This window comes from Haemorhous mexicanus, chromosome 25, assembly GCF_027477595.1.
Source record: "Haemorhous mexicanus isolate bHaeMex1 chromosome 25, bHaeMex1.pri, whole genome shotgun sequence".
Lineage (NCBI taxonomy): Eukaryota > Metazoa > Chordata > Aves > Passeriformes > Fringillidae > Haemorhous > Haemorhous mexicanus.
The window spans coordinates 2,278,600-2,305,049 of NC_082365.1; the positions used below are offsets into that span (position 1 = coordinate 2,278,600).

At 56.2% G+C, this 26,450-nt stretch overlaps 1 protein-coding gene across 1 annotated transcript; it reads left to right on the top strand.

Moving 5' to 3' along the window:
- The first annotated feature begins 198 nt into the window (after positions 1-198).
- On the top strand, positions 199-19,035 carry MDFI (MyoD family inhibitor). The gene is made up of 4 exons (XM_059867863.1): positions 199-337; positions 12,474-12,656; positions 16,990-17,196; positions 17,764-19,035. Exons 1-4 carry the CDS (start codon positions 268-270, stop codon positions 18,018-18,020), a joined length of 717 nt encoding a protein of 238 aa, XP_059723846.1. The 5' UTR covers positions 199-267; the 3' UTR covers positions 18,021-19,035.
- The last annotated feature ends 7,415 nt before the right edge of the window (positions 19,036-26,450 follow it).

A 26,450-nucleotide genomic window follows, 5' to 3' on the forward strand; every position in this document is an offset into this window, starting at 1 on the left:
TTTAATTCGATTTTTTTTTTCTCTCTCTCTCTTTTTATTTTTTTTCCTTTTATTTTTGGAAGGAATTGGCCAAGACAAAGCCCCGAAGCCCAGCCCAGCGGCAGCCGCGGCCGGCCCCCGCCGCCGGGGCCGGGGGATGCGGGGCGGGGGCGGGGGATGCGGGGCGGGGGCGGGGGCGGGCGCGGAGCCCCGCGGGGCCCCAGGTGAGCGCGGCGGGACCGGACGGGACGGGACGGGCTCCGCTCCGAGCCCGCGGCTCCCGCACCCATGTCCCGGCCCGGCAGCCCCCGGCCGAGCCGCCCGGAGCTGCCCCGAACCGAACCGGGGCCGCCGCCAGGTACGGGGGGACACGGGGGGGACACGGGGGGGACACGGGGGGGACACGGGGGGGAGCGGCTGGAGGGGGGTGAGTGCTGTGTGTTCACCGGGAAGGTTTTGGGATCACGGGGACGGTTTGGGATCCCATGGAAGGTTTGGGATCACGGGGAAGGCTTTGAGATCATGGGGAAGGTTTTGGGATCCCGGGAAAGGCTGAGGGGTCACGGAGAAGGTTTTGGGATCACGGAGAAGGCTCTGGGATCACGGAGAAGGTTTTGGGATCACGGAGAAGGCTGTGGGATCACGGAGAAGGTTTTGGGATCACGGAGAAGGTTTTGGGATCACGGAGAAGGCTGTGGGATCACGGAGAAGGTTTTGGGATCACGGAGAAGGCTCTGGGATCATGGAGAAGGTTTTGGGATCACGGGGAAGGTTTGGGATCCCAGGGAAGGTTTTGAGATCACGGGGAAGGTTTTGGGATCCCTTGCAAAGTTTTGGGATCCCGTGCAAAGTTTTGGGATCACGGAGAAGGTTTTGGGATCCCAGGGAATGTTTTGGGATCACGGGAAAGGCTGTGAGATCCTAGGGAAGGTTTTGGGATCCCGGGGAAGGTTTTGGGATCGCCTGCAAGGTTTTGAGATCCCTTGCAAAGTTTTTGGATCCCACGCAAGGCTGTGGGATCACGGGGAAGGTTTTGGGATCCCAGGGAAGGTTTTGGGATCCCAGGGAAGGTTTTGGGACGCCGGGTGGGGTGTGTGCACCAGTGGGGGTGTGTGCAGGGCTCCTGGGGTGCATTTTTGGGGGATTGGCTGAAGTCTGGGGGGTGTGGGGATGCCTTGCTGGGCACGGGGAGCGTGCAGGGGCTGGGGGCTGTGCTGGGCAGAGGGGGGAGTGTGGTGGGGTGTCAGGAGGATTTGGGGGGAGAGAATTTATGGCTGAGTGCTTGTGCAGGGCTGTGAGCAACTGAGGATGTGCTGGTGGCCCTGGCAGTGTTGGGGGGTGATTGTGAACATCTGAGTGTGTGTTTGTGCAGGGCTGTGAACATCTGAGGGTGTGTTTGTGCAGGGCTGTGAACATCTGAGTGTGTGTTTGTGCCCCTGGCAGTGTTTGGGTGTGATTGTGAACATGAGTGTGTGTTTGTGCCCCTGGCCGTGTTGGGGTGTGAGTTTGGGGGTGTTTGTGCAGGGCTGTGAACATCTGAGTGTGTGTTTGTGCCCCTGGCCGTGTTTGGGTGTGAGTTTGGGTCTGTTTGTGTGTGATTGTGAACATCTGAGTGTGTGTTTGTGCAGGGCTGTGAACATCTGAGTGTGTGTTTGTGCCCCTGGCTGTGTTTGGGTGTGATTGTGAACATCTAAGTGTGTGTTTGTGCCCCTGGCCGTGTCCGGGTGTGAGTTTGGGGGTGTTTGTGCAGGGCTGTGAACATCTGAGTGTGTGTTTGTGCAGGGCTGTGAACATGTGAGGCTGTGCTGTGCCCCTGGCCGTGTTTTCCCGTGCTGTGTTTGTGTGTCAGCTCAGCAGCTGCCGGGAGCCCGCCGGGATTTCTCATCCCAAACTCTGCCGCAGTTTCTGTCCCGGGGCCAAGCCCGGGGATCAGCCGGGGAGGGGGGGTGTGAGTTAACCCCTCCCGAGGGATGGGGCTGGGGGCTGCTCTGGGTGGGCTGCAGGGATCAGAAGTGGATGGAAAATTTGGGGGAATCCTCGCAGCTGAGCCCCCCAGAGCCCCTCTGTCCCCGCTGCTGTCCCCGCCATCAAAAACTGCATTAAAAACCCCAGGGAAAGACCAAAACCCACCCGAGCAGGAGCGCACCCTGCTCTGTCGGGCCAGACACAAAAGGGGCCGAATCCAGGCCGGGAGCAGCTCCAAAATCTCCAAAATCTCCAAAATTCGGCGGCCGGGCTGAGCGGAGCCGCGGGAGCTCCGGGATGGGCACAGCTGGACCGGCCCCTGCTGGCTTTGCAGGATCCATCCTCTCCTTCTCTCCCCCCTGCTCTTCCAGCTGCGTGAGCTCTGCTCCAAACTCAGCCCCAGAGAGCCCCCGCAGCCGTGTCCCGGGGCCCAGGCAGCTGCATTCCCTGGATGATCGGCCCCGGGGCTGATTTCCCTGGATTTCCTTCCTTTTCCAGGTGGGAAATGCTGAGCTGGGAATGCAGGGAGCTTTTTGTGAGGGGCTTGGCCCCAGCCCAGCCCAGCCCTGCTGAGCACAGCTCCTGTACCAGCAGCTGGGGGGGAGTTCAAAAAGTGGCTAAAAAATCTGTTAAAGGGTTTGGGGGGATGGGTTTGGAGCTTTTCTGCCCTCCCTGTGGCCACACCAGAGCTGGGGGTGGGTAGAGAGGGGTTCAGCTCCCAGGTGTGCTGGTGGCCTGAGCAGGAGCACTGGGACCTGACTGGGGACATCTCTGAGTGCCCACTTTGGTCTTCCAAAATTTAAGGGGCATCTGTGAGTGCCCAGTTTGGTGTTCCCAAATTTATGGGGCATTCATGAGTGCCCAGTTTGGTGTTCCCAAATTTAAGGGGCATCTCTGAGTGCCCAGTTTGGTGTTCCCAAATTTAAGGGGCATTCATGAATGCCCAGTTTGGTGTTCCCAAATTTAAGGGGCATCTGTGAGTGCCCAGTTTGGTGTTCTCAAGTTTAAGGGGCATCTCTGAGTGCCCAGTTTGGTGTGTCCCTGCTGGGGACCTGTTGTCCCTGGAGGACCATCCATCAGTGCCCAGTTTGGTGTCCCCAAGTTTAAGGGACATCCATCTGTGCCCAGTTTGGTTTTCCCATCTTGGAGGGCCATCAGTGAGTGCCCAGTTTGGTGTTTCCATGTTAGAGGAGCATCCATCAGTGCCCAGTTTGTTGTTCCCAAATTTCAGAGGCATCCATGGGTGCCCAGTTTGGTGTCCCCAAGTTTAAGGGACATCCATCTGTGCCCAGTTCCAGGTTCCCATCCCAGAGGATCATCTGAGTGCCCAGTTTGGTGGGTCCCTGCTGGGGACCTGTTGTCCCTGTTCCCTGTTGGAGGGCCATCCATCAGTGCCCACTTTGGTGTCCCCAAGTTTAAGGGACATCCATCTGTGCCCAGTTCCAGGTTCCCACCTTGAAGGGGTCTCGCCTCCATCCCAAACCATTCCAACCCCCCTCCTCTTCCTCACCTCCCCCAGAGCTGAGTGCGAACTGAGCCGAGCTGGCCCAAGCTTCCCTCCCCCTCTGCAGCGTGGGGAGGGTGAGGGGCTCCCCCTGCCCTCACCTGCCCTGCTCCAGAGCCTCCATCCCCCCCACCCTGCTCCAGAGCCTCCATCCCCCCCACCCTGCTCCAGAGCCTCCATCCCCTCCTGCCCAGCTCCAGAGCCTCCATCCCTCCTGCCCTGCTCCAGAGCCTCCCTCCCCCCCCCCGCTCCAGAGCCCACCCTGATCCAGAGCCTTCATCCCCCCACCCTGCTCCAGAGCCTCCATCTCCCCTGCCCTGCTCCAGAGCCTTCATCCCACCCCTGTCCTGCTCCAGAGCCTTCATCCCACCCTTGCCCTGCTCCAGAGCCTTCATCCCCCCCTGCTCCAGAGCCTTCATCCCCCCTGCCCTGCTCCAGAGCCTTCATCCCTCCCTGCTCCAGAGCCTTCATCCCTCCCTGCTCCAGAGCCTTCATCCCCCCTGCCCTGCTCCAGAGCCTTCATCCCCCCCCTCCCACCCTGCTCCAGAGCCTTCATCCCCCCCTGCCCTGCTCCAGAGCCTTCATCCCCCCCGCCCCTCCTCAGGAGCAGCTCTGTGCTCCCCACCCCAAGCCCTGGCTCCCGTCTCCCTCCTCCCTGTCCGTGTGGTTTTGGGTGTCTGTCTGTCCCTGTGACACTCAGGAGCAGAGCCCTGGTGGCTTGGGCTGGAGCCAGCAGCTCTGTCACGCAGCTCCGAGCCTGGGAATTCTCTCTCCATTCCCTTTCCCGAGTTTTACAAACCAGACTGGCTCATTTGGATCCCCCCAGGCTGGGGAATGAACGGGGAAACTGAGGCACGGGGGGGTGTGGCCCAGCTCAGGTGGGGTTTGCTGCTGTTCCCCTGCTGGACACGGAGCTTTCTTCCCAAAATTTAATTCCCTGGACTCTCCAGGGATGGGCTGGGTGCCACCACAGCTCCTCCCACCCAGCAGGGACAGGGACATGGCAAAGCAAGGCCCCGAAATAGCCACAGGTAGTTTGGGAGAGGAGAGGCCTCTGTCTGTCTGTCTGTCTGTCTGTCCTGGTGATGAGTTTTTAGAGGAATTAGCAGAAAACAGGAGATAAAAACAAAGAGTTTTTTGCTTGGTGAGATGATCCTTCCTTCAGGGAGGGGGAGCAGGGATGGTGGGAAGAAGGAGAGGCTCCTTCCTCCTCCTCCTCCTTCTCTTCCTCCTTCTCTTCCTCCTCCTCCTTCTCTTCCTCCTTCTCTTCCTCCTTCTCTTCCTCCTTCTCTTCCTCCTTCTCTTCCTCCTTCTCTTCCTCCTTCTCTTCCTCCTTCTCTTCCTCCTTCTCTTCCTCCTTCTCTTCCTCCTTCTCTTCCTCCTCCTCCTCCTCCTCCTCCTCCTCCTCCTCTTCCTCCTTCTCTTCCTCCTCCTCCTCCTTCTCTTCCTCCTCCTCCTCCTTCTCTTCCTCCTTCTCTTCCTCCTCCTCCTCCTTCTCTTCCTCCTTCTCTTCCTCCTTCTCTTCCTCCTTCTCTTCCTCCTTCTCTTCCTCCTTCTCTTCCTCCTTCTCTTCCTCCTTCTCTTCCTCCTTCTCTTCCTCCTTCTCTTCCTCCTCCTCCTCCTTCTCCTCTTCCTCCTTCTCTTCCTCCTCCTCCTCCTCCTTCTCTTCCTCCTTCTCTTCCTCCTTCTCTTCCTCCTCCTCCTCCTTCTCTTCCTCCTCCTCTTCCTCCTTCTCTTCCTCCTCCTCCTCCTCCTCCTCCTCCTCTTCCTCCTTCTCTTCCTCCTTCTCTTCCTCCTCCTCCTCCTCCTCCTCTTCCTCCTTCTCTTCCTCCTCCTCCTCCTCCTCCTCCTTCTCTTCCTCCTTCTCCTTTTCCTTTTCCTTCTCTTCCTCCTCCTCCTCCTTCTCCTTCTCTTCCTCCTCCTCCTCCTTCTCCTTCTCCTCCTCCTCCTCCTCATTCTCCAGATGAAGATGGACACACATCCACCTCCAGAAGCAAAACCTGGCTTTGGCTCTGCCCACCCCCTCCTCCCTTTTCCCTTCCCACGGGGACATTTGCCACCCCCCTGTCCCCAACCCCTGCCTGTGTCCCAGCTGTCCCAGCTCAGGCTTTGGCACACAAACATTTTTCCATCATTCCTTCTGCCTGTTCCCAAGGATTTTGCCCCGAGGTGTGAGAGGAGTGCCCAGCCCCAAACACGAAACATTCAGCCCCAAACACGAAACATTCAGCCCCAAAATAGCCCTGGGCTGCCCCAAGCAGGGAATTCTCAGCAGGAATCCACTCAGGAACCCTTCACTGAGCCTGTCCTGTTCTGGGACAGGGCTAGGAACAAAGAAAAAACCCATCCAAAATCAAAATAAATGGGTTTTTTTCCTTGTCTCAGCACTGATTTAAATGCAGGATTGCAGCCCTGGAAGTGCAAAGAGCCCCTCCCGAAAAAAAGCCCTGAAAGAAACAAAATTCTTATTTTTTTTACCCCACAGCAAGACGTTTTTGCAACATTTCTGGTTTTTCTTTCCAAGTTTTTTTTTCTTGTCAGCTCCCGAAAACGCTTCGCTGGTGTTTGTTCTTTGAACAACTGCAAAACTGACCAAGAAAAAGAAAAGAAACCTGAGGGAGGGGGGAAAAAAGGGAAAAAAAATCAAATTTCTGGCTTTTTTCAAAGTTTCTGGGTTTGAGCAAAACAAATCTGGGCCTTGGGGCTGTGTCACCCCTGCTCCTGCTCCAAATCCTGATTGAATTTCCTTGGAAAGCTGCAGAAACCCAAACCCTCCTCGGGGGATTTGCTGCAGCTCTGGTGATTTTTCCCAGATTTTTCCATGCCTGGAGTTCCCCCCACTGTGGGATGGGCACCAGGACAGCCCCAAAATCCCTTCCCGTGGCCCAAAAATTGGGGGATTTTTGGAATCTGCTCTGGGATCTGTGCATGGGAGAAACCCCAGCCTGGAGAGAGTTCTGGGCTCCATCTCCACAGGATATTTTTGGGGGGAAAAATCCCATTTTCCTGCCTCAGTTTCCCCACTAGCTGAGGCAGTTTTTCAAGGAAAATCCCTGGAGCTCAGGGAAGGTGTGATGGGCCCTGGTTTCAATCTGTGCTGGCCTGAAAGAAATGCAGATTATTGAGCAGCTCCCCTTGATCCCCTCCTCAATTCACTTTTTAAGGACTTAGGTGAGGAAAACACAAATTTTTCCCTGTCAGGACCTGTGCTGGTTTAACCCCCAAGGTTACCCCATTACCAGCCTGCCCTGGGCCTTAATTACTGCCTCCATAATTTCTCCCTGCTCTGGAATTCCCAGAATCTCCCTGCATCTGACAGGCCTCACCTCCAGGGATAATTGCTTTCAGGACACCCCGGATTTCCTGCCCTGATTTCCCAGATTTTCCATTTTTTGGGGGTTTCTCCTGCCCCAGGTGCTCCTCAAACTCCAATTCAATCCCAGGCTGGGTCTTTCTCCTGCTGTTTTCCCCCTTTCTCTGTCCCCACAGCGTGGCTGGGATGGTTTGTGTTGGTTTGGGATCAGGATTCCTGCTGGGAGACACAAATTTTTTTCCCTGTCAGGACCTGTGCTGGTTTAACCCCCAAGGTTACCCCATTACCAGCCTGCCCTGGGCCTTAATTCCTCCCTCCATAATTTCTCCCTGCTCTGGAATTCCCAGAATCTCCCTGGATCTGACAGGCCTCACCTCCAGGGATAGTTGCTTTCAGGACACCCAGGATTTCCTGCCCTGATTTCCCAGATTTTCCATTTTTGGGGTTTCTCCTGCCCCAGGTGCTCCTCAAACTCCAATTCAATCCCAGGCTGGGTCTTTCTCCTGCTGTTTTCCCCCTTTCTCTGTCCCCACAGCGTGGCTGGGATGGTTTGTGTTGGTTTTGGGATCAGGATTCCTGCTGGGAGATGAGGAAAGGAACCTGCTCCTTCCCAGCTTTGTGTCCTGGAAAGTTTTCTTGTCCCTATTTTCCACTTCTGGCTTAAAGATTCCTCCTTCCCTCGCAGCTCCACACTGGGATGGTGCCTCAACACCTGTAAAATGTGAATATATTGACATTAAATCGAGTTTTGCTGCATGAGGAATAATTCCTCCCAAACTGCTGCAGTGGCAGAGGGGCTTCCTGCAGGGAAATGATGTTTTGTGTGTCCTGATAGCCCTGGAGGAACATTTGGGGTGTCAGGAAAGAATTTGGGGTGGCAGGAGCTGGTTGGAGCCACGAGGGCCTTACAGGGATGGGATCTGTGGGGACACCCACCTGGAATTGGGGTTTTGTCACCCAGGGATGGGCTGGATGGCCCCAAAATCCCTCCCTCCCTTCCCAGCCAAACCCTAAAAATAAAAAATAACAACAGCTCCCAGCCTGCTGAGCTGGTTGGGGTTTTCTGGGCTGTGGCTGATGACTTGGGGTCTCATATTCCAGGGATATTCCAGGGATATTTCAGGGATATTTCAGGTTTCCAGTGCAGAAACCTGAAGTATCCCTGTTTGGGGGTTTCTGGGCTGTGGCTGATGATTTGGGGTCTCATATTTTAGGGGTATTTTAGGGGTATTCCAGGGATATTCCAGGGATATTTCAGGTTTCCAGTGCAGAAGAGGCAGCACCAGAACAAATCCTTCCCATCCCACCAGCCAGGTGGGAACAGAGGGAAGCAAAATCCTGGTTTGAAACTGGTTTGGAAAAAAAAACCAAGCTGGTTTGAAAGTTTGCTTGGCTGGGAGAAATCCCAGTGCCTTCTTCAGGCTGAAATTAATGAATTTATTCCTTATTCAGTTTGAAATTAATGCATCAAGGCTGCCTCAGATTCTGGGATGGAAGGGGAAGGGAAGGGAGATGCCCAAGATCCAGCCCAGCTTTTCTTCCACCTGGAAAACCTTTGGCCTCACCTGGGCAAAGCTCAGGATAAACAGCAGCACTGAGGAATGCAGTCAAAAAAAAGTGGTTTCTGTGAGAAGTGACTTCCTAAAGGCACAAAAAGCAAAACAAAGCACAAAAAAAGACCCACAAAAACCCCAAACAGCTCAGCAGGCTGGGAGCTGTTGTTATTTGTTATTTCTGGAGTTTGGGTGGGAAGGGAGGGAGGGATTTTGGGGCCATCCAGCCCATCCCTGCTGGGAGCTTGCCCTGGGTGACAAAACCCCAACTCCAGGTGGGTGTCCCCACACATCCCATCCCTGCAAGGTCCTCCAAGGAATTTTGCACTTCCAGCCATGAACTTCCATCTTCTTTGCATCTCTCCTCTCCTGTTTTCCCACCCCCCTGATGGATTTTGGAGCTCCCTGATGTCTCAGGGCTTCCATGACGGATGGATTTGGACTGTGGGATGGGGGAGAACGATCAGAAAATCAGCTCCATGTGCTTCTCCTGGGCTTGGGAGAGAAGGCAGCCCCACATTTATCACTCTGCTGATCTCTGGTGCCTTGGGCAGTGCTGTGATTTGCTGAAGTTTTTGTTTTGGAATGCCTCGTGTCCTCTGTTCCCAAAATCCAGAGATCTGAGCTGCTCTCCCACATCTCCCTGGTGCTGCTCCTGGGAGCAGGGACTTGGACTCACCCCAGGCTCTGAGGAGGATTTGCCCTGGCCAGGAAGGGTCTGAGGTGCAGGAATTTCAGGGGAGAGTGAGAGATGTCCCATCCCAAGGGCTGGCTGGCCTCAGGGCTTGGCCCAGGCTCACAATTGGGTTTAAACCTGATGGATTTGGGTCAAGCCTGGTCCTGTTCTGGGGGCAGCAGGGAGGAGGGGTCTGGGGGGGGCTCAGCTTGGCAGGGCAGGGATTGGGGAGTTTAAAGGAGGAGAGGGAGCTGAGGGATGAGCCAGGGATGGAAGGGTGAGTTCACCTCCTCCTGTGCCAGCAGAGCTGCTGCCTCTTCCTGGGGGTGTTTGGGGGGCTGCTGCTCGAGCATTTCCCAGGGCATTCCCTGTGCATTTCCCAGGGCATTCCCTGTGCATTTCCCAGGGCATTCCCTGTGCATTTCCCATTGCATTCCCTGTGCATTTCCCAGGGCATTCCCTGTGCATTTCCCAGAGCATTCTCTGTGCATTTCCCAGAGCATTCTCTGTGCATTTCCCATGGCATTCCCTGTGCATTTCCCATTGCATTCCCTGTGCATTTCCCAGGGCATTCCCTGTGCATTTCCCAGGGCATTCCCTGTGCATTTCCCAGGGCATTCCCTGTGCATTTCCCATTGCATTCCCTCTGCATTTCCCATTGCATTCCCTGTGCATTTCCCATTGCATTCCCTGTGCCTTTTCCTGAACATTCCCTCATCGTTTTCTTGAACATTCCCTGTGCATTTCCCAGGGCATTCTCTGTATTTCCCTGGGCATTCCCTCTTCATTTTCCTGAACATTCCCTGTGCATTTCCCAGAGCATCCGCTGCCCTTCCCAGGGCATTCCCTCTGCACTTGCCATTCTCTCTGCCTTTCCCTGAACATTCCTTCTGCCTTTCCCTCAACATTCCCCCGGCCTTTCCCAGAGCATTCCCCCTGCATTCCCCGTGGATCCCGGTGGACAGGAGCCGGTGGGGTCTGTGCTGAGCCCCCCCACACATGCCCAGCTTCTCCCAGCCCCTCCCTGGCTCCTTCCCCACCCATTCCGGGGGGAGCTGGGGCTCGGCCCCATCCCCGCATTCCCTGCAGCAGCCTGTGGGGTGTGGGGCAGGGGAGGGTCAGCTCACCCAAACTTCATTCCTGTCTATTTCTGTCCCTCCCCCGGCCAGCTTGTTCCCGGGGGAGTTAATTTAATTGCCACCTTCCTCCCTGCCCGGCTGTGGTTGTGTGCGAGCCCTTGTGCTGGGTAATTACAAGTGTGAAGTGGGCACGGCAGGGACCGGCCTGGGCTCCATCCCAGCTGGAGCAGCAGCCTGGATATCCCTGTGGATCCACCCAGCCAGGGCTGCAGACTGTCCTTGTCCCCAGGAACGGGCACAGAAGGGGCAAGGGGTGCTCAGGGGGCGGCACAGAGGGGCAGGGACAGGGATCTGCTGAGCTCTCTCTGTGCCAGCCCTCCTCCTGCTGCTGCACCTGATTTTCCAGCCCTTTTCCCCAATCCCTGACCTGCAGGGAAGGGGATCTGGGGGTGATGGGGCTGGTTTGGGCAGCCCTGAGGGGTTTCAAGCCCTGAAGACACTCGGGATGTCTCACAGCAGGAACCAGAGCTCGGGGAGCTCTGTGGGAGCTTTGCCTCTGGCTCCGCTCACAGCTCCTCATCTCTGGCATCCTTGGCATGGGACATCTCTCCCTTTTCCCCAAACTCCTGCACCCCCAGCCCCTTCCTGGCCAGGGCAAGGATCCGTTTCCCACACTCATCCATCAGGAGCTCACACCTGCCTTTGGAGCAGGGCTGGGCCGTGCCCGAGGCTCTGGAGGCAGCAGCGTGTGGATTTCACTCTGCCCCACCCCTCTGCACCCCCGGGGGGATGGCAGCCTGCTCTCCTCACCTCTCCACTTCACTCTGGCCTTTCCAGAGCCGCGGGAATGGCTTTTCTCCCACCTGGGGCTCACCTGCTCACGCTCCATTGGGGTTTGGAGCCAAAGCTGTCAAAGATTCAGCTGGAGCTGCTGGGTTTCCCTTGGTTCAGCCCCAAAATCGCCTCACCTGTGAGAGCTCTGTGTCAGCAGGGCTCCGGGCTGGGATGAGTTTTTCTTCCCAAAAAAACCCAACAATCCCTGTCTCAGGAGCTCCAGCACCCCAGGCTGGATCTGCACCCTGGGGAGGGCAGAGAAGGGAAACTGATGCACGTGGATGACTTTGGAGGGTGTTGTGGAGCTGAGCAGCATCACTCCAAAGTGGCTGCAGCATTTCCAGGCTCCTGCTGATCCCGGGGTGCAGCTGGAACCCCCCAACGTCCCTCCTTTTCTCCTTCTAACAATATTGATATTTAATTATCTGTGATTGCCCTCCTTTCCCCCTCAGCCCTGCTGTGTGGGACTCTGGTTTTATGGAGGATCATGAAGTGTCCCAGGCCTCTCTCCCCCCTCCCCTGCCCTCCCTGGCTGCTTGCAGGACTCCTGTTCCAGCCAGGGCAATTATGGCTCTCTGCTCTCCCTCCCTCTGCCCAGCCTATAATTTAGTTTTATAAAAAGTGTGTTCCAGCCCCTGTTGTGCAAGACGTTGCTATTCCGGGGGATGGGCAGAGGGCTGGGGTGGCGGGGGGGGCTGGGGCGGTGTGGGCACGGCCCCGAGCCCCCCCTGGGCACCCCTGGCACCCCACATTGCCATGGGATGGAGCTGAAGGTGGTCCTGCCTCCTCCTGCCTTTCTGCAAGGGGGAGTTCTCCCGTGGGGAATAACTCAGCTCCTTGCAGGGTTTTCCTGCCCCATCGAGGGCTCCTGCAGGGGCTGGTGCCACCCCAGGGTGCAGGAGGATGAGGGAGGGTGGCAGGCAGCTCCCGCAGGGCAGACAGTGGCCCTTTCATGGCCACGGGGATGAAAAACCCAGCTCGGGCTGCTGAGTGTAACCAGATCCCTTGGCTTCTTGGAGAAGGAATGTGAGAGCTCGGGGAGGCTTTTTGGGATGGTGCTGCGGCAGGGGGAGCAGCCCTGGTGCCCGTCCCGGGCTGCCCAAACCCCGCGTGGTGCATCCCTCGGGTGGCATCCCTCGGGTTCATCCCTTGGTGGCATCCCTTGGTGGCATCCCTTAGGTTCGTCCCTTGGGTGGCATCCTTTGGGTTCATCCCTTGGATTCATCCCTTGGGTTCATCCCTCAGGTTCATCCCTTGGGTTTATCCCTTGGGTTCATCCCCTGGATTCATCCCTTGGATTCATCCCTTGGGTTCATCCTTTGGGTTCATCCCTTGGGTTCATCCCTTGGGTTCTTCCCTTGGTGGCATCCCTCGAGTTCATCCCTTGGGTTCTTCCCTTGGTGGCATCCCTTAGGTTCACCCCTTGGTGACATTCTCTCGGGTGACATCCTTCCGTGCTGTGTGACACAGGGGAGCCCAGACCTCCTGTCCCGAGCCTGGGCAGTGTCTGGGGCCGGGCTGGGAGTTTGGCTGACCGGGGGGCTCTGCTCTAACCCCGTTTCTCTTGCAGAGGTGCTCGAGCCCTCCCTCCCTGCCCCGAGGCAGATCCCGGCGCTGCCACCGGCCGACCCCCGGTCCCCCGCCCGCCCCGCGGTGCCCAAGAAGGAGAAAGCCCTGGAAGGTGACAAATCCCCGGCGGTGCTGACCAAAGGCCCCCGGGCCGAGCTCTGCGGCGCTGCCGAAGCTGTGACATGTGAGTGTTCCCCTGGGCAGCGGCGGCACTCGGCACAAAGCCGGGCAGGGGTGGGAACGCGGCTCCTCCTGGCTTTGTTCCTCCGACATCAAAGCCTGAACCGAGCCTGAGTCACCTGAGAGGTGAAAGTGAAGGGCAGCACCCGGGGTGGCTCCCGGAGCAGCTGGAGCTGCTTGGGAAGGGTTGGGATCCTTTGGGTGCTGTGGTGGGAAGGGAGATGGGCCTGCCTGGGAAAGGAGCATCCCCCAGAGCCCCGGGGGGAGAGAGGAGACCCACAAAGAACGTTCTCGTGGGCACGGCCCCGGCATGTCACCATGGCACAAGATTTCCACGGGGCACATCCCCAGGATGTCCCCATGCCACAGCCCTGCGATGTCCCCGTGCCACAGCCCCAGGATGTCCCCGTGCCTCAGCACTGCAATGTCCCCGTGCCACAGCCCCAGGATGTCCCCGTGCCACATCCCCTCGATGTCCCCGTGCCACATCCCTTCGATGTCCCCGTGCCACAGCCCCAGGATGTCCCTGTGCCACATCCCCTCGATGTCCCCGTGCCACAGACCCAGGATGTCCCCGTGCCACAGCCCCAGGATGTCCCTGTGCCACATCCCCTCGATGTCCCCGTGCCACATCCCCTCGATGTCCCTGTGCCACATCCCCTCGATGTCCCTGTGCCACAGCCCCAGGATGTCCCCGTGCCACATCCCCTCGATGTCCCCGTGCCACATCCCCTCGATGTCCCTGTGTAAGTGTAAAGTGGATGGAAGCCCCGCAGTGGGATGAGGGTGGCCGGGAACGGGGCTGCCCCTCCGGAGGGTGGGCAGGGGAGGGGAGAGGATGGGAAATGCAGGTGCTGCAGTGGGGAGGGCAGAGCAGAGCAGGGAGGGCAGAGCACAGAGGGGAGAGCAGAGCTCAGTGGGAAGAGCTCAGTGGGGAGAACAGAGCTCAGTGAGGAGAGCTCAGTGAGGAGAGCTCAGTGGGGAGAACAGAGTTCAGTGGGGAGAACAGAGTTCAGTGGGGAGAACAGAGCAGAGCAGGGAGAGCAGAGCTCAGTGGGGAGAGCAGAGCTCAGAGGGGAGAGCAGAGCTCAGTGAGCAGAGCAGAGCAGGGAGGGCAGAGCTCAGTGAGGAGAGCAGAGCTCAGTGGGGATAGCAGAGCTCAGTGAGCAGAGCTCAGAGGGGAGAGCAGAGCAGAGCAGGGAGAGCAGAGCAGGGAGCGCAGAGCTCAGTGAGCAGAGCAGAGCAGGGAGAGCAGAGCTCAGAGGGGAGAGCAGAGCAGAGCAGGGAGGGCAGAGCTCAGTGAGCAGAGCAGGGAGAGCAGAGCTCAGTGAGCAGAGCAGGGAGCGCAGAGCAGGGAGAGCAGAGCTCAGTGAGCAGAGCAGGGAGCGCAGAGCTCAGTGAGCAGAGCAGAGCAGGGAGGGCAGAGCTCAGTGAGCAGAGCAGAGCAGGGAGGGCAGAGCTCAGTGAGCAGAGCAGAGCAGGGAGGGCAGAGCTCAGAGGGGAGAGCAGAGCTCAGTGAGCAGAGCAGAGCTCAGTGAGCAGAGCAGAGCAGGGAGAGCAGAGCAGGGAGGGCAGAGCTCAGTGAGCAGAGCAGAGCAGGGAGGGCAGAGCTCAGTGAGCAGAGCAGGGAGCGCAGAGCTCACGGTTCCCGCGGCTGAGCCCTCGCGCAGCATCTGCGAGCTGGGCCGGCTGCCCGCAGACATTCTGCACGCCTGAGTCACTGCACAGCCCTGCACGGCCCCCTCCCCAGCCCAGCCCAGCCCCCCGGCCGCCCCCCACGGGCCCCGGGGCTGGGGGGGATTGGGGCACCCTCCTCCTGGTGTCACCTCTGGTGTCCCCGCTCCTCACTGCGCTGCTCTTGTGGGGGGGTCGCCGTTGGTTTTTGGGGATTATTCCCATTTTGGCAGGCCCTGAGGAGCACATTTAGGCTCTCCCAAGGCATGGTGGCATTCCCTGGCTCGTGCAGGCTCAGGAGGGGCCGGGCAGAAGGGGCTGTTGGTGCAGGGTGACATCTTTGCCCACCAGTGCCAGGATCGGCCCCTCCAAGGCTCAGCCCTGTGCTCCAATCCAGCTGTGCAGCATTTTGGGACGTTGGCATTGCAGGTTTGGCTTGCTGTGTGTGGAGCTTCGGGCAGGAGCAGCAGACCCAGGTGGCCACAACGTTCCAAGCCCTGGCAGTGCCTGAGGGAGGGTCCTGGCAGGGGCACCCCCGTGGTGCTGCCCTGGGACAGCCCGAGGGGATCCAGGAGCATCACCTCGGTGGGAAACCCAAAGCTTTGGGTTTCAGGTGAAAGGTTACAAACATCCAGGGGGTTTTTGGTTGTTGAGGAGCTGCAGACAGGAAGTTTCCCCCAAAATCCTCTTTTCCAGGCCTGGTCCCCCCACTCCTGCATTACTGGGGAGCTGAAGGTGCCTCTTTTAGCAGAGCTTTGGCCTCGTGTCTTAAAGGCTGTCCTAAAAAAAATGGAAGCTCTTTCCCCTGACTTTGAGGGGGGGATTCCTGGCTGCCTCTGGCTGCCCCTGGCCGGAGCCAGAGCGTGATTTTGATTTACAAACAGTTTAATCTGAGGAATGCAGCGAAATGGGGAGCGCCAAGTGCATCCTGCTGCAGTCCCAGAGAACCCAGCTGCCGTCCAGGCTGCTGAGCTGCTGCTGGGTCCCTCTTGACTCAGCCCCTGCCCAGCTCCCTGCAGGCTCAGCCCCTTCCTGGCACAGCTCAGGGCACTGTGGTCACCTTGGTGCCACCTGGGTGCACACACGAGGCAGGAGAGGGCACTGGATGAGGGCACACAGGAAGGGAACACTCTGTGAGGTTTTTAGGAAGGGGAGACAATCCCTGGTTTATCCCAGACCTGTTTTCTGCCTCCCCAGTGTCCCCCTGTCCTGCTCTCAGCCCACTCTGCCCGCTCAGCTCTGGGTATTTTAAGTTCCCTCCCCAGCAGGTGTCAAAGACCAAGCTCCCACTTTATCCTCCCTCTGCAGCCCAAGCCCAGCTCAGCCTGCTCAAACCAAGCCCTGGGACCATCCACTCGTGTCTTTCACCTTCCATCTATTTTATTCTCACCTTCCACCCACTTTATTTTCACCTTCCATCTGTTTTTATTTGGTGGGTGCAGGACAGGGCCCGCCTGTGCCCTGCACAGAAAGCAGCTCCTGTTCCCTGGTGCCAAGAGGTGCCTCTGCCCTGAATCATCCCTTGTTTACTGCCATGGCAGAGGAAAAGCAAAGTTTGGCTGCAGCACCACCAGACAGGATTTGATTTTATTTAATTTGTGGCCTAACTGAGGAGGATGATGGCTGCTGGAACCTTGCGCTGGTTCCCAGTCCTCTCCCAGCTGAGGATGAGGAGGCAGCGTGGGCACAGGGGCTGAGCCACCCCTCTGGCTCTGGCAGCGTGCTGGCAGCACGCAGGGCTGCAGCAGGAGAGGCTGGAGGGAGGCACGGCCACAGCTCGGAGTTATTTCCCTCCTCCTGCAGAGAAGTTCAGCCAGAGGTTGCAGAGACCTCGAGGAAGCGGCCGGTTCCTGCAGGGCCGGGGAGAGGAGCAGGCTGGCCCTGCAGTGGTGCCTCAGCTCTGGCTCTGCAGTGCTGCCTCAGCTCTGGCTCTGCAGTGGTGCCTCAGCTCTGACCCTGCAGTGCTGCCTCAGCTCTGGCTCTGCAGTGCTGCCTCAGCTCTGGCTCTGCAGTGCTGCCTCAGCTCTGGCTCTGCAGTGCTGCCTCAGCTCTGGCCCTGCAGTGGTGCCTCAGCTCTGGCTCTGCAGTGCTGCCTCATCTCCTCTGGCCCTGCAGTGCTGCCTCAGCTCTGGCCCTGCAGTGCTGCCTCATCTCCTCTGGCCCTGCAGTGCTGCCTCAGCTCTGGCCCTGCAGTGGTGCCTCAGCTCTGGCTCTGCAGTGCTGCCTCAGCTCTGGCCCTGCAGTGCTGCCTCATCTCCTCTGGCCCTGCAGTGCTGCCTCAGCTCTGGCCCTGCAGTGCTGCCTCAGCTCTGGCCCTGCAGTGGTGCCTCAGCTCTGGCTCTGCAGTGGTGCCTCATCCCCTCTCACCCTGCAGTGGTGCCTCAGCTCTGACCCTGCAGTGCTGCCTCAGCTCTGGCCCTGCAGTGGTGCTTCATCTCCTCTGGCCCTGCATTTCTGAGGCTTCCCAGCTTCTCAGGAGAAAGAATCCTAACAAAAGGATTTTTCATAAAACCTGTCTGTGCCAACCATCCCCTTGGACCATCCATCCTCCAGCTCACCCCGTGTCCAGCTGGGGACTGGATTCCCGTTTTCCCCGGGGTCTGGGCACACATTTCTCCCTGTGGAGAGGGCAGGGTGGGTAAAACTCTGCTTTTCCCTTCCAGGCCAGCCCCAGGTGGGGCCACCCCTGCAGCCCCCCGGGCCCTGCACGCAGCTGCTGCCCAACGGGGAGGCAGGGAACGGGACCTGCCGGGCGCAGAAACCGCCCCGAAAGCTGCAGCCACACCACTCCATCCACAGCCAGGGCAGCAAGAAGAGCAAGGGCAGCTCCAAGTCACCCTCTTCCCACATCCCCATTGAGGCACAGGAAGGTACTGGCTGCACCCTGGGGGTCGCTTTCCAGATGTTCTCCTTGGGCCTCTCATTCCTTGGGATCTCTTGGGTGGCACCCTCCAACTCCTCGGGCCCCTCTTCCCTTGGGATCTCTTGGTGGCACCCTGCAAGCCCTGGGCCCCTCATCCTTTGGGATCTCTTGGGTGGCACCCTGCAAGTCCTTGAGCCCCTCATCCTTTGGGATCTCTTGGTGGCACTTTCCAAGTCCTTGAGCCCCTCATCCTTTGGGATCTCTTGGTGGCACCCTCGGAGCCTTGAGCCCCTCATCCCTTGGGATCTCTTGGTGGCACCCTCGGAGCCCAGCAGGACCCCTGGACCCTCCTGGCAGTCTCTGTGGGGCAGGTGCTGAGAGGGGCCATCTCCTGTCCTCCAGAACTGGTCTCTCTTGAGGGCTGGGTGTTGAGGGAGACCCCTGGGGCAGTGGCTGCCTCCCGACCCCTTTTCCTCTCCCTTCCATGAATTCCTGAGGGAGGATTTTTCCGCCCTTGGGTGCTCCCCCAGCCCCTCCCATGCTGGGCACCATCTCACCCTGTGCTCCTCCCCAGACTGCTGCGTCCACTGCATCCTCTCCTGCCTCTTCTGCGAGTTCCTGACCCTCTGCAACATCGTGCTGGACTGTGCCACCTGCGGCTCCTGCACCTCCGAGGACTCCTGCATCTGCTGCTGCTGCTGCAACTCGGGCGAGTGCGCGGACTGCGACCTGCCCTGCGACATGGACTGCGGCATCATCGACGCCTGCTGCGAGTCTGCCGACTGCCTGGAGATCTGCATGGAGTGCTGCGGGCTCTGCTTCTCCTCCTGAGGGGTCCCCCTGGGGGGGGGGACCTGCACCGGGACCCCCCAGGCTCTCCCGCGGCGGGCGAGGCTCCGGCCGGTCCCCTGGGAGACCTCGCGGAGGAAGAGGAGGAGGAGGAGGAGGAGAGCGAATCCCGCTGGAATCCTCGTCCTTGGAGCGTGTCCTGCCCGGGCAGGGCTGAACCCAGAGGGCCTCGGGGGCTCTGGTGGTGTCCTGGCCTGCTCTACCTCTGCCAGCACTGGGGGGGACAGCGGGAGCCTCCTGCCACCTGAGCCGAGAGCAGGAGCGCCCGTCACACAGAGCCACCCCAGCATTGGGGACAGCTGTCACACAGAGCCACCCCAGCATTGGGGACAGCTGTCACACAGAGCCACCCCAGCACTGGGGACAGGCACCCTGCAGAGCCACCCCAGCACTGGGGACAGCCGTCACACAGAGCCACCCCAGCACTGGGGACAGGCACCCTGCAGAGCCACCCCAGCATTGGGGACAGCCGTCACACAGAGCCACCCCAGCACTGGGGACAGGCACCCTGCAGAGCCACCCCAGCACTGGGGACAGCCATCACACAGAGCCACCCCAGCACTGGGGACAGCCATCACACAGAGCCACCCCAGCATTGGGGACAGCAGTCACACAGAGCCACCCCAGCACTGGGGACAGCTGTCACACAGAGCCACCCCAGCACTGGGGACAGCCCATCCTGCAGAGGCACCCCAGCACTGGGGACAGCCACCCTGCAATGTGTCCCCTGTGTGTCCCCCATGTGTCCCCCATGTGTCCCCCATGTGTCCCCTGTGTGTCCCCCATGTGTCCCCGGCATGTGGGGCACAGTGGCTGGGTTGGTGCCAAATGACCCCCAGCGTTGCTGTGCCCATGCCACCATCCCAGGGACAGGGGTGGTGGCTGGGTGGGGTGGCAGACACCCCCTGACGGGCTGGGGAGACGGGAAGTGTCACGGTATTTTATAAATTTTTGTTTGGTTCCTTTTTACTGTAAATAAAGGTCTTTCTTCATTTCTGACTGGCGGCCGGCCCAGCACGTGCTCTGCAGGGCACTCCCTGGAGACAGAGGCTCCGTGTCCCCTGTCCCTGCAGCCCATCCTGCTCCCAGCTGGCTTTGGGGACATGGGACAGGTCAGTGAAAGCCCCAGGGCGCTCCTCTTTGCTCCTTGTGCTGGGAAGGAAAATGCAAGAGGACTCTCTGTCCTTGGCTCCAGGGAACAGGTTGAGGTCCTGGAGTGCCCCAGCTCTCCTGGGACAAACCCTGGGCTATCCTGGGACAAACCCTGGGCTATCCTGGGACAAACCCTGGGCTCCCCTGGGACAAACCCTGGGCTATCCTGGGACAAACCCTGGGCTGCCCTGGGACAAACCCTGGGCTATCCTGGGACAAACCCTGGGCTCCCCTGGGACAAACCCTGGGCTCCCCTGGGACAAACCCTGAGCTGCCCTGGGACAAACCCTGGGCTATCCTGGGACAAACCCTGGGCTCCTTGTCCCACCATCCCTGGGATGTCACCTGCTCCAGGCTGCTTCACCAAGCCCCGGGCACGAATTCCCCAAAGGAGGAAATAAATGATGCAAGTTCCTGTGGAAGGGCTGGGGCTGGTGAGATTGCTGCCCTCGGAATTCCGGTGGCTTTGGCCACTCCTGCCCTGGCTGGGACCCCCACCAGGGTCAGGGACCACGACCCCACTGCGGGGTCTCGCTGCCCTGGGAAAGGCTCAGCTGGCCCAGCTCAGCTGCTGCTGGGACTAAAGCTGAGCGAGGAGGGAAAAGCCCTTGGAGAGCGAGGCCAAATGGGTCAGTTGGTCACGGCGACAGGGCTGCCGGGGGATCTGGGCTCGCTGCCCTCCGGCGCCGCCGCTCGGCCGCCAATCCTATTTTTAGTGGTGAGCAAGAGCCCAGCGTGGTGCAAGTGCTCTGAGGATGGTGTGGGCAGCCTTCCTCCACCCCACACCCCGCAGGGAGGGCTGGGGGGCTGCGTTTGGGGTTGCCCCCGGGTGAAGCAGTGAGAGGTGGGCTGCACATCCCTGCCCAGCCTGGCAGGGGTGGGGGCCCCATGTGGCACTGGCAGGGTCACTCCGAGCTGTTCCACAGGCTCTGCTCCAAACCCTTTGCATCCTTGGCACCGAGGCGCTGGCCTTCCCCAGCCTGGCCTCGTTTCTGCTCCTAATTAGGGAGCTGGGAGCTGCCAGGGCCACTTAATGGGGACCAGATTCCCCCAGTGCAGGAGGGCCGGGTGGGGAGGGGGTCACACACACACCCCCAGCCCCCCTCCTGCTCCTCCTCAGCCCTCCAGCCCTTCAGTGCTGCTCCCAAAGGAGCAGGTCCCCTTCCAGAGCAGGGGTGGGATCCTGGAGTGTTTTCCTCCTCGGGTGTGATGTTCACGCCTGGGGATGGACTTCAGTGACAAAAATGCAAATAAAAGAGCAAGGATCAGCACAGGGCTGCCCAGATCTCTGCCCCTCAGAGAGCTGCTCCCACTTTTCTCGGCAGCTCCTCAGGTCTGGATGTTGGAAGGGGCAAAGATGGATTTATTCCAGCCCCAATCCCATTCCTGAGGCGCATTCCCTGCCCTGGGCAGTGCTGGCTGCTCTGCTCACACCCCAGGAGCTCCTGGAAATCCCAGGGGTGGCTCTGGGATGTGGGAATGATGGGTCAGAGCAGGGATTGGTGACCCAGAGCAGGGAATGACGAACCAGAGCAAACTCAAGGCCCTGAAAGGGCTTGAAAAGCAGATTTAAACCCTTCCCCTGGATGCGAGTTGGCACTGGCCGTGCAGGTTGCAAAACACTGGGCTGGGCAAGAGTTAAACCCTCCTGCCTGGGAATTAATTAACAACAGATGTGCTTGGTTTTAACTAATTACTCTCCTGCCAGCACTTGGTTTTTATGGTTTTCTCAGAGCTGGAGCACCATGCCCACACTGATGTTGATCCTGCTGGGCTTTCCTGGGCACCCTGGGCTTCCCTGCCTGCCTTCCCCAGCCTGGCTGGCCCCAAGTTTAATGTTTAAAGTGAAACAATTTAATGAAATTGGCTAAAATCCATTAAAACTCCAGTCACCTTAGCCAGCACTGTTGGGTATTTTGGTGCAGGGTGCCCCCGGTGCTCCCTGGGGTGGGCAGTGCCCGGTGCCAGCTGGACACGGGGCTTTCCTTGTCCTACAATCCCAGATCATTCCTGGGACATTGGAGGGAATGAGAATGGGAATCTTAATGATGGGAGCTCGTGGTTTAATTGCTGATGGATTCCAGGGGCTGCTCAGCCTCTCCTGGGTGCAGCCAGGGCAGAGCAAGAGGGACCAGGGCAGGTTTGGAAATGCTGCAGGAGCCCCAGGGATCCAGACCTGCCTCATCCCCCTGCCCTGAGCTCCCCAGACCCCCCCCTGGTTTTTCCATGGATGGAGCAGCTCGGGATGAGCCCCACACTTGGCTGCTCCCTCGGTGGGGAGGGCTGTCAGCAGCCTGGGCTATTTCTGTCCTCAATCACGATCAATAAAGCAGGAGAGCATTTTTATTTTCCACTCCAAATACTTTCTCCATCCTGTTTCCTCCCAGTTCACACGGCGGGCTGGGGAGCGCTCCAGCAGGGAGGCCCAGGGAGCCTTTTCCTCCAGCTCCCCTTCATCCCCCTCCTCTTCACCCTCCTCCTCCTCATTCCAGCCCCCACTCCTGCCCTGTGCCACCCCAAAATTCCCTGGCAGTTCCTGCAATCCGAGGGGCAGGTTCAGCTGGAAGGCAGCACGCGTGCGTGCGCACACACTCACACGGCAAAGAAAACACACCCGGAGCCAAAGGAAAAAAATAATTTAAAAAATAAAATAAAATAAAATAAAATAAAACAAACCTGGGTTTTTGGAAGGCAGAGCAGCTCATGTAATCCCAGATCCTGGCGGGATGGGGGGACGGGGCCGAGGGGAGACGACTGCAGTCTATTAAACTTCCTTTGAGAGCCTGCCAGCCTGACGGCAGCTGGAAGGAATTACCATCCCGGGCCACCGGCTCCTTTCCTGCGCTGCTCCCAGCCCTCGCAGCCCCCCCGGCCCGGCACCGTCCCTTCTCCCACCGCCCGCGGCCCCCAGCCCCGCCCCGACCCGCCCGGAACGTGAGCATCCTCTGCCTGGAAAACCCAGCGCTTCTCCTGAGCCTTTCCAGCCTTTCCAGAACCTTTCCAGCTTTTCCAGAACCTTTCCACCTTCTCCTGAGCCTTTCTGGCTTCTCCTGAGCCTTTCTGGCTTCTCCTGAGCCTTTCCAGCCTCTCCAGAACCTTTCCACCTTCTCCAGAGCCTTTCCATCTTCTCCAGAACCTTTCCAGCTTCTCCTGAGCCTTTCCAGCTTCTCCTGAGCCTTTCTGACTTCTCCAGAACCTTTCCACCTTCTCCAGAACCTTTCCACCTTCTCCAGAGCCTTTCCAGCCTTTCCAGAACCTTTCCAGCTTCTCCAGAACCTTTCCACCTTCTCCTGCGCCTTTCCAGCTTCTCCAGAGCCTTTCCAGCTTCTCCTGAGCCTTTCCAGCTCTTCCAGAACCTTTCCAGCTTCTCCAGAGCCTTTCCAGTTTTTCCTGAGCCTTTCCAGCTTCTCCAGAGCCTTTCCAGTTTTTCCTGAGCCTTTCCAACTTCTCCAGAAACTTTTCCAGATTTCCCAGAGCTGTCTCCACCAATTCCAGAGGCTTTCCCACCTATTTCAGGGCCTTTCCCAGCTTTTCTAGAGCCTTCCCACCTTCTCCAGAACCTTTTCCAGATTTTCCCAAAACTTTTCCACCTTTTCCAAAGCCTTTCCCACCTATTCCAGAGCCTTGTCCACCTTGTCCAGAGCCTCTTCCGACCTTTTCCATGGCCTTTTCCAGCTTTTCCAGAATGTTTTCCACCTTCTCCAGAGCCTTTCCACCTTCTCCAGAGCTTTCCCCACCTATTCCAGAGCCTTGTCCACCTTTTCCAGAGGTTTTCCCACCTATTCAGATGTTTTTCCACCTTTCCCACAGGTTCCCCACCTTTTCCATCTTTTCCAAAGCCTTTTCCACCTTTTCCATCTTTTCCAGCGATTTTTCCAGGCAGCCCCTCAGGAAGAGGAGCCTCCCAAACCCAAATAATGATTTCCTGCCCGGTTGTTTTCTTTTGGAAACCAGAGAGGGGCTGGAATTCAGGAATATCTGGGAGCTGGAGGTGCCAAAGTCTGAAAGGAATTCAGGGGAATTTTTTTGGGGAGGGGAAAATTCAGTGCTGAATTTGGCCCTACACGGGTTAAATTGAATTACAGGGTGAAAAAAGAGATGGTAAAAATATATATTCTATTTTAAAAATATATAATATTTAAGTATCATATTTAAATATAATATTAAAACATTATACCAGAATATGATACCGAAATATCACAAATTTCATAGCAAAATGTATTTTAAGATATTTATATTTAATATTTTATATCTATTATATATATTATATATTTTAATAAAAAGAAAAATTGTAAGGTAAAGTGGATTCTATAAAGCATTATATTTAAATATATTCTCTAAAATATATGATATAAAAAGATATAAAAATAGATATATCAAAATATATTATGGAATTATATAAAAATATAATGTGAATATCTATAAATATATTATACTTAAATATTTTCATATATAATATATTTGAAATTAAATATATATTTACATTTTTGTATAGATTGGTTCATATATATATATTTTGCACAAATATAGATTTTTCTATGTTCACCCAGTGGTATTATACATACACACATTATACACATATAGATATATTTTATATATATTTTAAATATATTTTATATATACACAAATCTACATAGACATATATATTTAATATACATTTATATATTTGTGTATATATTATATGTATGATACATATAATATGCGTATATATTAGATTATATTGAATATATTTATATATTCATTTATATTTATATTTATATTTATATTTATATATTTATAATTATAATTATATTTATATATTTATATTTAGTACCGCTGGGTGAGCATAGAAAAATCGATATTTGTGCTTTTTCCAACCACTTTTATCCCTCTTGGAGCTTCCCAAACCTCCCTGGTGGTGCCCTGTGCCAGGTGGGAAGAGGAGCTGCTCCCAAATCCCACCCAGATTTTAGGAACCCAAATTCCCCAAATCTCTCCCAAATCCCACCCGGATTTTGGGAACCCAAATTCCTGCAGGAACCCAAATTCCTGCCCAGATTTTGGGATCAGGCGGCTCCTGCAGGACCCCAAATCTCCCCGGATCTGCCCCAAACCCCAAGCCCGGATTTTGGGAACCCAAATTCCTGCAGGAACCCAAATTCCTGCCCAGATTTTGGGATCAGGCAGCTCCTGCAGGACCCCAAATCTCCCCGGATCTGCCCCAAACCCCAAGCCCGGATTTTGGGAACCCAAATTCCTGCAGGAACCCAAATTCCTGCCCAGATTTTGGGATCAGGCGGCTCCTGCAGGACCCCAAATCTCCCCGGATCTGCCCCAAACCCCAAGCCCGGGGCTCTCGGTGGATCCGCGGCTCTCAGCCCTGGGGGTGCGGAGTCCCGAGGATGCTCCCGAATTCCCGAATTCCAGGATCATTCCAGGTTCATTCCAGGCTGGATGCTGCCCTCTAGTGAAGCCGGGACCAGTGCCACCAGTGCCACCAGTGCCACCAGTGCCACCGGAGCGCGAGGACTGGGAGCGGGGGATGGAAGGGTCCTCGGGAAAATCAAGGTGGGGGGAAAAAGAGAGGGAAAATGAAGAGAAAAATCAAGGGAAAATCGAGGGAAAATCGAGGAAAAATCGAGGGGAAATCAAGGGGAAAATCGAGGGGAAAATCGAGGGGAAATTGTGGAAAAATCGAGGGGAAATCGAGGGGAAATCAAGGAAAAAATCGAGAGGAAATTGAGAAAAAATCGAGGGGAAATCAAGGGAAAAATTGAGGGGAAATTGAGGAAAAATCGAGGGGAAAACAAGGGGAAAATCGAGGGGAAATTGAGGAAAAATCGAGAGGAAATTGAGGGGAAAATCGAGGGGAAAACAAGGGGAAAATCGAGGGGAAATTGAGGAAAAATCGAGGGGAAATTGAGGAAAAATCGAGGGGAAATCAAGGGAAAAATCGGGGGAAAGATCGAGGGGAACGTCAAGGGAAAATCAAGGGGAAATCAAGGGAATATCAAGGGGAAAATCGAGGGAAAATTGAGGGGAAAATCGAGGGGAAATCAAAATGAAATCGAGGGGAACCTCAAGGGCAAATCAAGGGAAAAATAGAGGGGGAAAATGAGGGAAAATTGAAGGAAAATCGAGGGGGAAATCAAGGAAAATATCAAGGGGAAATCGAGGAGAAATCAAGGGAAAAATCAAGGTGAAATCGAGGGGAAAATCGAAGGAAAATCGAGGGGAATGTCAAGGGCAAATCAAGGGGAAATCAAGGGAATATCAAGGGGAATATCAAGGGGAAAATTGAGGGGAAATCAAGGGAAAATTGAGGGGAAATCAAGGGAAAATTGAGGGGAAATCAAGGGAAAATCTGAGGGGGAATCAAGTTAAAAATCAAGGGTAACATCAAGGGGAAAATCAAGGGGGAAATCAAGGAAAAAATGAGGAAAAATCCAGGGAAAATTGAGGGAAAATTGAGGGGAAATCGAGGGGAACTCAAGGGAAAAATCATGGAGAAATCTGAGGGAAAATTTGAGGGAAAATTCAAGGGGAAAACTGAGGGAAAAATTGAGGGGGAATCAAGGGAAAAATCAAGGGGAAATCGAGGGGAAATCAAGGAAAAGGATCAAGGAAAATGAAGACACGAGGGTCACATTTTCATTCCAGAAATTCTGCACCTTTTCTGGAGACACCCCTGGTACAAGCAAGGATTTCACCCAGCTTGATTTAAAACAGTTTTTAGCTTAAAAAAAAAAAAAAAAAAGCCAAATAAATTATTTTAAGAGAGTTTAAAGAGGCTGAAATTGGGGCAGTGAGACCCCCAAACTGAGGTTCCCTGGGGTCTGAAGTGGGTTGAGCAGCCTTGCAGCTCTAAAACTGTTTAAAAGTTATTTTTAAGTGCTTTGTTTTTAATTAAATGAGTTAAATTTTAATTATCTGGACACTCCATGCCAGCTGGGGAGGATGGAGGACATGGGGGGATGAGTTTGGGTAAGGGACAGAAAAACTCCACAGAAACCCCCAAAACCCCCCAAAATTCCTAATCCACAGCAGGAAAATAATCCCTGCACTTGGTTTTTTGGCTGATTCTTTCTGCTTTTAAACCAAACGAGGTGCTGGGGGTGGCAGCTTCACAGAGCTGAACTGGCACCTCAAATATTCCAGAAATCCTGAGGTTTTTAGGGAAAGAATAAATAAAAGTTGGCTGTTAATTGGTACCAGCCTGGAGAACTCCCTGCAGTGGAATGCGGAGGAATGAATAAAAGTAGTGAGAAATGGGGGGGAAAA